This window comes from Crinia signifera, chromosome 5 (genome assembly GCF_055691185.1).
Source record: "Crinia signifera chromosome 5, ASM5569118v1, whole genome shotgun sequence".
Lineage (NCBI taxonomy): Eukaryota > Metazoa > Chordata > Amphibia > Anura > Myobatrachidae > Crinia > Crinia signifera.
In genome coordinates this window covers 50,142,772-50,155,388 of record NC_139221.1, presented here as the reverse complement: position 1 = coordinate 50,155,388, position 12,617 = coordinate 50,142,772, and the positions used below count along the sequence as shown (strand labels likewise).

Sequence of the window (12,617 nt, the reverse complement as noted above, 5' to 3'; positions counted from 1 at the left end):
ACTCATCTCCAGTGCTCAGCTAGTGGGCATCGGCAGGCAGCAGCATGTCAGTGCGTCAAGCGGGTGCCGGCGCCCACAAAGACCCTGCTGCTGCTTGCTCCCCCAAGCGGCTGCTGGGGCTGCCTTACAGTAGTTACGCCACTGAACTAGGTGCTTCTACAGCACATAACATGCAAACTGCTCTGCACATGTGTATAAACTATTAGTCATCGCACCCTTTGCCTGATTCAGCCCTTATTACTAGACTGCTTATGTTCGCAGCCCAGCGAACAGGTAAACGCCGCCCGACCAAATAGCTGCCCCCTTACACATCCCCTCACATGCAGCTGAATGGAAGAGCTTTTGGTCTGAAAAGTAAGTCGATGGCTTTTCAGACTTTCAAATTATATCTGTATATCGGAAACAAAGGAAAAACATTGAATAGGAATGCAAACTCCATCTATTCTTTGCGGCAAACAATTTTTTGCAGTTTTTACGCGGAAGGGGAACATTGAATCCCCCCCCGCCCCCCCCATTAGGTTGAATGACGCATGCTCAGAAGGTAGTAACTTTAAAGACCAGGGATATTCCAAGCATTTCTATACTAGAAAATCTAATTTTTTATAGTGTAGATCTCTTTTGACATCTGAAGTAATTACTGTGTGGATAAGCAAACGACTGTCATCCTTATACCTTCTTTGGATCCAATTACCATACTCGCGCATTCTTCAGTAACACTTATGGTTTGCCATGCAATTATTAAGTGTATTTGGTGCTGATTAGGATAATAACATCAGGAAACTGACACCAGTGATATGTTTTCTCTCACACAGGCAGATATATTACATTTTTCATGGATCCAACCCAGTTCCAGTATGTCATTCGAAATGGCAAGAAGCTCGACTTCCACGAGTTCTCTAATGAAATGGCATCTAGGACGTTCGGCTACCCCCCACTGTCAGAAGCGAAGTACCCACATCTCCACAATAATATGAACAAAATATATAAAATCATGCAGGGTAAGCCTTTGGACAAACTCACTGACAGCATGATGATAAGTCTCCAACATGTATTCAAATGGAAATTCTCACAAGCAACAGATTGGAAAACAGAAAAAATGTACCAGTTCTGCTGCTCCATCATGTTCGAAGCCAGTTTTATGACACTCTATGGAAGAGATCCTGTTGCAGATGGTCGCAAAGTTATTAGTGAAATGAGAGAAAAATTTGCTAAGTTTGATGCCAAGTTCCCCTATCTTGTCATAAACATACCGATGGCGTTGCTAGGAGATACCAAGAATATTCGCGCACAACTGATAGACTTTTTCATGCCTCAAAAGATGGACACGTGGCTTGACCTGGCCGAGGTTGTCCAGGCTCGGAAAGAAACCCTGGAACAGTACGACATGCTCCAGGATTATGACAAAGCAGGTAAGGACCCTGTGAATTGTTACTTTCTGCCATAGACCAAATAATTTACTGTAGACCTTTGAAATAAAAAAAGCCGAATTGCGACCTTGAAATTTTTTATGCTTCTTTTAATTGGCTAATGATAAAATGTTTTACTCTCAAACAACCGTATATATTAATTGATTTTTTTTTTTTTTTCTTTTTTTGCTGAGGTGGTAAAACAAGATACTTAATGCTGATAATGAGAAAGAGATTATAACAGAGCTGCATATACTCCCCTTACTTCACCCCCTCCCCCTCTTGCAGACATTACATTTTAAACTATTCTCATTAAGCAGAAAATTAGACTTCAGAAGCCTATTGGTCCTCATTAGCATTCACTGATCCTTGGCTGGGTCTGTGTCCTAACATCTTTTAATTAGCACACTGCAAATCTAATCAGTGTAATAAATGCTATTAATCTTCCTTTTCACTTATTTTCTCTCAGCACATCATTTTGCCTTCCTTTGGGCCTCTGTGGGGAACACGATTCCGGCAACATTCTGGGCCATGTACTACCTTGTGAGGCACCCAGAAGCACTTGCAGCAGTGCGTGACGAAATTGACCATTTGCTGCAGTCAACAGGTCAAAAGCAGGGAGCAGACTATGACATACATATCACCAGAGAACAGTTGGACAACCTGGTTTTACTAGGTAATTTATTTATGCTCGTATCTGCCTCAAACCGAGTAGCAGCGAACTCCGTTTATCACACGTTTCTGTTTACTGAGAAGGTGGAGGACACAGCTGCTTAATTGACTTGATAATACCCATTTACATCAATTATAAATTAGGTAGTTTATATCTGCGGATACTTTTGTTGCATGTAAACATTACAGCTTCAGCAGTTAACAATTGAAGACAAAAGGCTAAATCTGAGATCACCAATAATAATTTAGAACATGAAAAAGACTATTACTTTAATTGATTCTAGACTTCTCCTTGGAGAATAATACAACTGGTATAGGTAATAACAAAGGATGAAAAAAGGTTTCTTTTGTTGGTAAAAGCTGGATGGCAAAAATAGTATGTTGTGTTATTACGAAGTGTGGTGTACGGAATGCGGAATTCTAGCTACAGTATTGGGCCTTTTTATTCAGGATGCTTCGGAAAAAGAGGGTTATTCAATTAGAGACACTGTCCCATCAGAACCTTTTGCAATATCACACGGTGCGTTATCTGGGCAGGAGAACCTTGCTTGTTGCTACAAAGGCCTGAGTTTTTCTCGCCCCATAATAACCCGCTAGATGTCTAGCCTCGCTCCTCAAATTAATCAGCCCTTGAAGATTTTCAGGGTAAATGTTAATATTCTTAATATTCAGCATTTTAATACTAATAATTCATAACACCATTCCTGATATCCAGTACATTATATTCAAAAATTGCTCCTGTCTTTTTAGTAATTGTTTAGCTCCTCCAGAGTGTCTATAAAAAGCTAAAAGCCGCAGTCATTTCCACCTGCCTCTGTGTGTGGTTTTTATGATTCTGCATGCGAGATTCCTTACCTGTATATACAGTACAGTGAAATATTTAGTTTTTAGTGTGGGAGTTCATATGAAGCAACATGTACATGGTGCCCCAGCAGTGACTTACTTTCTCCTGTAGACTCCAGAGGCATCTTCCGGGTCCTGGGGGCTATGTGACAGCCACTCTTGGGTCAGGCCGCCGATCCTGAAGTAATATATATATATATATATATATATATATATGTATATATATATATATATATATATATATATATATATATATATATATAGTCCAAATGGCTGGCACTCACATTAGGGTTAAGTCCAATTGCTGGGGTGACAATCCAAGACCATAGGTTTTTAGTGAACCATAGGCTAAATCCAAATTCCAATAAAAGATGTCACTTATCAGTGCTCCATATCTACTGCCATGCTGCCTGATTAAAACCACTTTTGACTGAGCTTACAGACTGGTGAGTGACATCTTTTGCATTGTGGCTTGGACAGTCATTGACTCTGAGCTACACTCTGTTTTTGACTACTATTTGATTTAAGTGAATTTCACCTACTCTATAAAGAATCCAAGTTAACGGATACTCTTGACCGATTGTGTAATTACGCTAAGAATATCGATGTACAGCCCCTGATGAAGTCGATATGACGAAACACGTTGGGTTTTCTGTATAATATTGTCTATGTGTCTATGAATTCTGGAATACCGAATTATTACAAGCTGCAAATGAATTCTGTACAAGGAAAATTTTAATTACTTCGAAATTTTATTAAAAGAAAGTTGTTTTCTCCGTCCAGCGAATAGTTGTAAATCTCTATAAGAATTGTAAGCTGGTGGTGGCACATTTAAGGGCGCACTCTATATACTTCTTTGTGTGTCTTCCAAACTCTTTCCCCTACTAACAGAGGGGACATATAGAAGTGCAGCCCAATTTCTATTTAGTGCAGGGAAAGGGTTAATTTTGTGTGTGTGTATGTATATATGTATATATATGTATAGGTCCGTAGTGGATGGCACTCTCGTATCGACTTAATAAGTCAGGCGGGTGCCCTCCATGATACCTCCACTCGGGGAGTCACTGTATAGGGGTTCAATTAGGCGGCACTCACGGCAATTTATTGCCGTGAGTGCCGCCTAATTGGACCCCTATATATATGTATGTGTATATATATATATATATATATATATATATATATGGTGTAAGGAAGGAGCGGCACTCGTAGGTCTTTATAATCGGTTCTTTATAGTGCTACCGACATGTTTCGGGAGTAACCTCCCGTTGTCAGGGATAACAGCAAGTGAGCTTACAAACACTATTTATTACACCCATGACTCCACCTCCACCAATGTGCTTCTCAGCAATCAGGTGCCTCACCCATCTCACCTGTGGGCAATTTAAAATTCAGCCCTACAGGGATTTTAGGTTGCGCACTGGATTGCAAAGCGTTAAAAATACATTCAAAAACAAAAAAACTTACACTATTTGGAACCTTTGTTCGAGGGAGGGCACCGGAGCAGTTGTATTTTCAGCTCAAACAGCGGAGTGCCGCATTGATTGGACTATATATATGTCCAGCGTTTTTCTTGGCACTCCCATGAAGCGTCCGGTCCCCCCCTCCCCAGATGCCTACTTTCTGTCAATGCCCTTGCGAAGGGAAAAAGTAACAGGTCTTCTTCACCGGAAGGCACCGCGCTTTCGCATTGTGGCAAAACCATGGTGGTGCATGGCATTGTCAATCTTATTTGAACTTAAATGCTAAAGAATGTAAGACCAATTATATTTTCAAAATGTGTGGAAACACAGAGAAATTAAACTTGTTCTTCAGATGACCGGTTTGTAATTTCTGATAAGTCTGTTTCGTATGTCAAAGTTAGTTACTTTATATTTTTATAACAACCAAAAGCAAAGGATTTATTTTATAGATTGGAATCATTTTGTAAAAGTATGTGGTGTAAAATTTACTAAGATGACAGTTCTCTTTCAGTACAATAGGCAACAATCAGATACTAACTATAATCTTCTAGAGCAGTGGTTCTCAGTCCTCAAGACCCCACACAGTTCACGTTTTCTAGGTCACCCAGCATGTGCCCAGGTGAACTCATTATTCACCGACACATTTTAAAAGATCCACAGGTGGAGCTAATTATTTCACTTGTCATTCTGTAAGGAGACCTGGAATATGTGCACTGTTGGGGGTCCTGAGGACCAAGGTTGAGAACTACTGTTCTAGATGGTGCTAAATAAATAAGCAGCAACATCCCATCCCATGTGAAAGAACTTCCACCTTAGTAAAATTCCCCCTGTATGTGGCTAGTAGTTAAAAAGGGCATTTGAGACATTGGTTAGACCAATTACACAATATTTGTAATTTCTGGGCATTCAGTTACTTAGGTTACCAAAAAAAAAGCCCTATCATTAAAGTAGCTTGAGTAAAGGTACCCCCCCCCCCCAAATAAATAAATAAATAAACGTTATTTCAGTCAAAATTTACCCCTACAAATTGGTGTAATCTTGTTGGAAGCACAGTTACCCCTGGCAAGAAATCAGGTGAGGTCAGTGCCATAATATGGAGGATTTTCATGTTCTCTGCACAAAGCTATTTGCGTCCATTAAAAAAAAAATCTTAACAGAATAAAACATTTATTTCTTCCCCATTTTATTTTGAAAGCTTAAAAAATGCAAAAATATGCAAACACACCATTTTGTACAGTTTGAGTTAACATTTCATTTTACCTCATTAAACCCCATGACTTGGCATGAATTATAGGATGTAACATCTCTTTATTCTATCCTAATAAGCGGAGATTCAAGATGACACTTATTTAACAATGTATTAATTTCCATTCAAGTGTACAAATCCATGCTGCTTACCAACTGTATGTTAATTGTATCCAAGCTTTTATTATCATCTTCAGTTGATACTATATAACCCAATATGATACATAAACTAGAAAATGTTAATTCTTAAACATTCCACAGACCTAGTAAAAATTAGATCTCTGATCCTTAATTTATATTTTACAACGGAGAAATTTGTTTGGTTATGTAACTCCGCATGTAGTAACCAACAAACCACAACAGTGCTGGAATAAAGGCATTGCCTGGTAATGTACAGTATGTACACTTACATTCTTTCTTTCAGGAGTACTCTTGGATAAATCAACCCTTTGTCTTATATAGTTAGTGGGGTATTCAATCGGGTGTGGGACAGGGGTCCGACAGTCATTAGCCCGACATCGGAATCCCGACTGCCCGGACTCAGACAGCATGGTGAGCGCAACAAAGCTCCTTGCGGGCTCGCTGCAATAGCCGGTGGCCGTTGGGAACCCGGCTGTCAGTGTTTTGACAGTCGGGATCCCGACGTCGGGTAAATGCCGGTCGGGATCCTGACTGTCGGGACCCCGTCCGGCACCCATTCAATCCTGGCCGCTATTTCTGCCTATTCAGTGCTGCTGTTACCGACCACATTGAAGGCAGTTTCTGACAAAACCGATCCGACTTTAAATCAAGTTGGATCTGTTTTGTAGCAAACGGCCACGGAATGTCATTTTTTGATAATCCCTGGCTGTTTTTGCCGAACCGCTGAGTTTGTGAACATTGAATTCCAGCTGTCATGTTACAGTTGAAAGGAACTAAAACGGTCAGTGATTCCGACTGTCGGGACATTCCCTCTTTTCAGGACCTGATGTAGTAGTCTCTTAACACTTTGAGTGCCAACATCTCTCTGAGAGATGTGCAAATAATCCTGTGAGAGATGGGAAAAATATCCGCTAAAAATACCAGCGTCGCTCAAATTTGTTATATAAATTCAAATAAGAAAAATTGTGTAAAAACAGATTATATTTCTTATATAAGGTAAACCTCACAGGTCATTATGATGATTAAAAATGTTTGCTTGGCAATTTTCACACCTATTTTGACAAATTCACTTGGCACTCAAGGGGTGTATTCAATGCCGTGGGCGAGCGGCGACAGCGAGCAGGGCTTCCTGCTCGCTGTCACCATTCACCCTGTCAGTATTCAACACACCCCCCCCCCTCATACGCCAATTGCCCCTCGCTCCATTTTTTGAGCGAGAGGGAATTGACGTATGTGGCTCCAGAACCAGCGAGACTCGCGACTAAATACAGCGGGTTTTCTGCATTAGCCGCGGGTCTCGTTGTTTTGGGGAATTCCCGCCGTCCTGTGACGGCGAGGATTTCCCCAGAGCGTTGAATAGGGCGAGGGGGTTAAACAGCGAGGATCGCTGGTTTTCTGCAATCCTCGCTGTTTAACCCCCTCGCCGGCCGCATTGAATACTACCCAAAGTGTTAAATATAAGGAGCCATTCAAGCCACATAACACTGAATATAATGGTGTTCGCACACAGAGGAGATCATAGAATAAATAAAGGGTATTTTAGATATGTGCACAGTTATTAAATTAAAAACTATGTTTATGTCAGGCACAAGTCACATCCAGCAAAAGGTCAGTTTGTACCATTACATTCTGACATCTCCTAGCACCAAGCACATCTGAGGAAGCAGAACATACAGTACCTAAATCTGGTGTCTATCAACAGCCAGTGCAGATTCATCCAAGTACTTTTTATCTGGTAGTAGTTAGTCTGTGAACTGCTTTTATTATTATTATTCTTTATATGACATCACAAGGGTTCCTTAGCAACAAGCAAATTGCATAAACAAATGAACAAAACAATAAAACAGCGGCTTTAGTATAAGGTAAAGGTGGACAGCCACATGATATATAGACCTGGCGGCATCAGCAGACATGACACTATAAAAGGAATAATGGTGGAGAAAAAAAAAACAATGGTTAGGTAAGGTTGTAGGGAGTGGGGAGTAGAAGATAGTTTAAGTAAGGGAAAGAAATACATGAGGGGAGAGGGCCCTGCTCACGATAGCTAACATTATTAAGGTTATCACCAGTTTATACTCAGTATATCAATCTTGAAGAAATCTATTGAACCTCTAATTCCTCGGTGAACATTGTATTAAACCAAGAAAGACAACCTACATCAAAGTCGAACCCAGACCTGTTCTGAGGCTGTATCTGGATTAACTTGGGTGGGGGTTGGCCATTTAAAAAATTGACAAATGAATAGTCTCTCAATAACTTCATGGAGAGACCAACTGAAGCACATTTTAACCAAAAACTATTAATAGTACAGTATTTCCCCCTCTTTGTGTTACCCTTTATGTTTTTCAGCAGATGGGTAGTGGTCATAATAGGGTCGACAAGCAAAAAGGTCGATAGTCAATAGGACGACCACTTATGGTCACAAGGCAAAAGGTTGACACATAAAAAGTCAACATGTCCAAAGGGTCGACTTGAGTAAGTCAAAATGCATATTTTGACATCTGATGTGTTGCAAATGCACAACAATGAGTGTGGCCATTGAGGTACAAATACATATTGTCACTAAGGGGTTAAAACAAGCATTTACAAAAAGTTTCAGTTGCTGTTTTTGTGTGGGCCTTTGAACACAGTGGTTAAATCTCACCAGTGCAAACATCTACAGACACACGCCTTCTCTGTTTGTTTGTTTTACAGAAATCGAAATCAATGCGTAGTGCAGACATAATTGTGTTTTCATGATTTAAAAAAAAAAAAAAGTAATCCTTGCCGTCTATTCAGAATGATTCATTGTATAAGTGAGACAGTCAGTGTGGATGACACACTGTAGCAGTAAACACCATAAGCGAGATGCAATAGGGCGTGATTTTTAGACTATGTGATTTTTTTGGGGGGGGGGGGGGGGGGGTCAAAAATGTCCGAATCGCATGTTTACTGCAATACAGTGCAATTTGCTGTAAAAATCGCACATTTTGCCGTGCCCTAAAAATCGCACAGTAAAAATTGCAGCCAGGTGTTTTATCATTAAAAACATCAAAATTGAAAAAGTAAAAAGGTATGATTTTTTTTTTCATATTGCACACTAAAGAATTACCAAAAATCGCAAGAAAAATAGACCTGCTTCTGGCAGGTGAATTTGACGGAACCATGTACAAATCAGTGAGATATGTGCATGGTTCTGTCCACAAAAGTGTTTTTAAAGTAAATATTAAAACAAAACAAAAAAAAAAACAGTGTGGGGTGCCCTGCCCTGCCTGGGTCATTGGGTCCACCACTGCAGGTTGACAGGCCTTAGGTTGACACCTGAAATAAGTCGACATGGCTAAGATCAACAGGGTTGGAAGGTCGAAACAAGCATTAGGTCGACAATGGCAAGGTCGACAGTCAAAAAGGTCGACATGTGTTTTTCAGTTTTTTTCCATCCCAAATGTTGACATGGACACTGTCAAAGTGTACTGCGTCTGCTCAGCATGCTTCAGGCACTGTGCCTCACTGAGCTCATTACACTATTCTATTCTCCCTGCATGCCCTAGTGGATGGTAGGGCATGAAATACCAACTGTCAGCTCAAATTTAAAACAAAAACCTTATGTCGACCTTTTAACTGTCAACTTTGCCATTGTTAACCTAATGCCTATGTTGACCTTCAAACTCTGTCGACCTTAGCCAATGTCAACAAATTTTATGTATTGACCTAAGGCCTATGTTGACCTTCAAACTCTGTCGACCTTAGCCAATGTCAACAGATTTTATGTATTGACCTAAGGCCTGTCAACCTTCAGTGGTCGACCTAAATAGGGTCAACCTAATGACCATGTCTCTCCCCCGAGCATAACCAGCCCTGGGCTCTTTGAGCCGGTCCTGGTTTCAGAAATACTGGGGACAAAAGTGTTGGGGTCCCCCCGTATTTCAAAAACCAGCAACGGGTTCTTGGATAGGTCCTGGTTCCAAAACTACAGGGGACAAAAATGTAAGGATCCCCCATATTTCGGAACCAGCACCAGCCTCCAACAGTCAGTGGCGTAATCCCACAGCAGAGCAATACTTTACGCAAGGTTCCCATGTCAAAGCATTATCTTCCTGGCTGGTCAGCACAGGCTGGTGTCTCTGGGGGAGTGGGTTACCCCTAATAAAGGGATCCCTTCCAAGTGCCCAGTGATAGTTTTCGAAATATGGTTGGACCCGAACACCTTTGTCCACCTTATTTGTAAAATCAGACCATCTCAAAAAGCTGGTGGCTGGTTATGCTCGGGAAAGGGGAAAACCCACGCTGGTATCTTTTTACTCATTACTGAAAAAAATCACCCGAAATTGCAAGTGATTGCTGGCATGTTCTAAGAACTTGCATACTATTACACAATTTTCAGCCAAAAATCCCACACGTGACTTGCCAGTATGTAATGGGAGACGATTTTGATCCAATTTTGTGAAATGCCTGATTTTTCCACAAAAGTTGGACATTTTACAGTCAGGTCAGTATAATAGCATCAGAGTTCATTAAAAGTCTGATGCTTTCGGCTCCGAATAAGAGCTCCTGGTAAAATAGAAATCAGATCCAGATGTTTTCCCCATGTTAAACCTGTAACTCGGCCAAAGTAATGGAAGCCAAGTTAGAAAGCTCTATGAAGTTGGACATAATTAGACCTGCTTTGTATGGGTGAGTTGCATTCGGCAAAGTTTAAATTCACTTCTAAGTACACAATTAGAAACATTGTAACAAACATTTTTAAAATGATTTCTAACCTTAAAAATGTTTAATATACTTTAATCCGTGAAACTAGCTCATGTAGTGTACATATCATTTTTGCACTTTTTCCCCATAAAATGCATCTTATATGCATCACTGTGCAAATTGGATGCACAAGAAGCTTCTGCTGGTTGAAAGGATGCGCAGAATGCCTAGATTCTGTATACAATTGCCACTGAGGGGGGTATTCAATGTGTGATTCCAACTGTTGGAACGTCCCAACAGTCGGAATCCCGGGCCATTTTCGGTTAGCCCATCTTCAACATTCAATGTTCTACCTATCAAGTGTCGAAAATGGATGTGAATTGCCAAGAAACGGCTTTGAATTCAAAAATCCACAACCGTTTCTGACAAAACAGATCTGGCTTGTTTTAAAGTCAGATCTGATTTGTCGAAATCCACCTTCAGTGCTGTTGGAAACGGCAGCATTGTATAGGCGGCGGGCGTTATTTCCCCTGTCGGATATATTGCCCGACATTGAATACTGCCCTGTATCTGCATAAAAAAATTATGCTACAGTGTTTTCCAAACAAACAGTATAACATAATTTTGTGTGTTATGTAATACAGTCTCCTACAATGATATGCAGCATTTTGTGTGTCATTGTGACTAGTTCTAATACCAAATGAAGTGCTTATACAACAATAGTTGGCAGGTTCATGTAATATACAGTATACAGTATTTAGTAATGATTGTATAGTGCACGTTCATCCCCCTTTTTTACTCAGGGATGATTAGCTGATAATTATTATTTATTATGATTATTTTATTAGCATGATTTACAGAAAATTCAGAAATTAGGTAGTACTTTGCAATCATGAAATGTCCACTAAGTATTGCAAAATCAACTTTGAGCAACCTCTGAAATGTAGTGTACTAGTGTGGAGTAGTAGCATGATATAAGGTAGAGGGTGCAGTAAGGGACATTCCTAAAGCCAATTTCATCTCGACTTGTATTTTTGCACTAGCCCATAACTTGTTCTCTTTGGCGATCACTCTATACCAGGGGTGGCCACACTGGTCCTTGAGATCTACAGTTCATGTATTTCAAATTACCTGTAGATCTGAGGAATGTGACGTTAGGAATGAATGCAGTATGTGACAGTTTAATAATGACTACACCTGTGCACCAGCTAGGTGGTCTGGAAAACATGAACTGTTGGTAGATCTCAAGGACCGGTTTGACCACCATTGCTCTATACTATAATTGGGACTGATGTTGAGCATCTATCTTTGGATCTTGCAAGTAAGCTAATTACTTTAATAGTACAAGTGTAAACAACAGCCTGGATTTTCAATTCTACTTGTAAAAAAAAAACCATAAAATATATGAACCTAAATATATTCTATGCATGGTACATGTTCTAGGCAATCCTTATTTTCATTTCCTATTTAAAGAGATAACTACTGGAGTGTGTTTGTTTACATTGATAATCTACAATTTATAGAAAAAATACTTTATTCTGCTCTCTTACTGTTGAAAAAAGCAGCTTCTTTGTAGCTCCAATACTATTTGGTCAATGTATTAATGCACCAGAGGGCTTTTTTGTTTTATCCAATAAGTGTTAATCTGGATACACACTATAATGGTGCATACACACGGGGGCGATTTTTGCTAATATCGCTGGCAATATGGTCGCTGATCGACCATATTACCTGCGATGGGAGTGTGCACTGGCGATATATCGCCGGGTGCCCACTCCCGTTTTTTCCCCGTAGTGGTCGCAGGAGCATGCTCCTTCGACCAGCTGATTTCCATTGCCAGGCTCCCCCCGGCAGTTTCTTTTTCATCAGCGACCATCTGTGGTCGCTGATGCAAACGGAATGCTGAGCGATATATCGCTCGGTGATATATCGCCCCATGTGTACAACGCTTTAGATTAACTGATAAATGATTATCGGCCGATTGCATTGACATCCCTTATCATAAAAGCTGAGAGGCTGGTTTTAGAACATATTAAGGAAAGTATCCCACTTAGTTTCGACCCTTATCAGTTTGCCTATAAAGCAAATAGATCCACTGATGATGCAGCACTTATTTTACTTCATCGCACGCTTGCTCATCTTGAGGTAAAAGGATCTTCTGTTCGGGTCTTATTCGTAGACT

General features: G+C 40.3%; 1 protein-coding gene across 1 annotated transcript in view; it reads left to right on the top strand.

Moving 5' to 3' along the window:
* The window catches only part of CYP7B1 (cytochrome P450 family 7 subfamily B member 1), a 159,216-nt gene that overhangs the window by 120,987 nt on the left and 25,612 nt on the right, over positions 1–12,617 (top strand). Inside the window, exons 3-4 of the mRNA XM_083187175.1 lie at positions 813–1,409; positions 1,876–2,082. Coding sequence (XP_083043301.1) covers positions 813–1,409; positions 1,876–2,082 — 804 coding nt within the window. The remainder of the gene's footprint in view (positions 1–812; positions 1,410–1,875; positions 2,083–12,617) is intronic.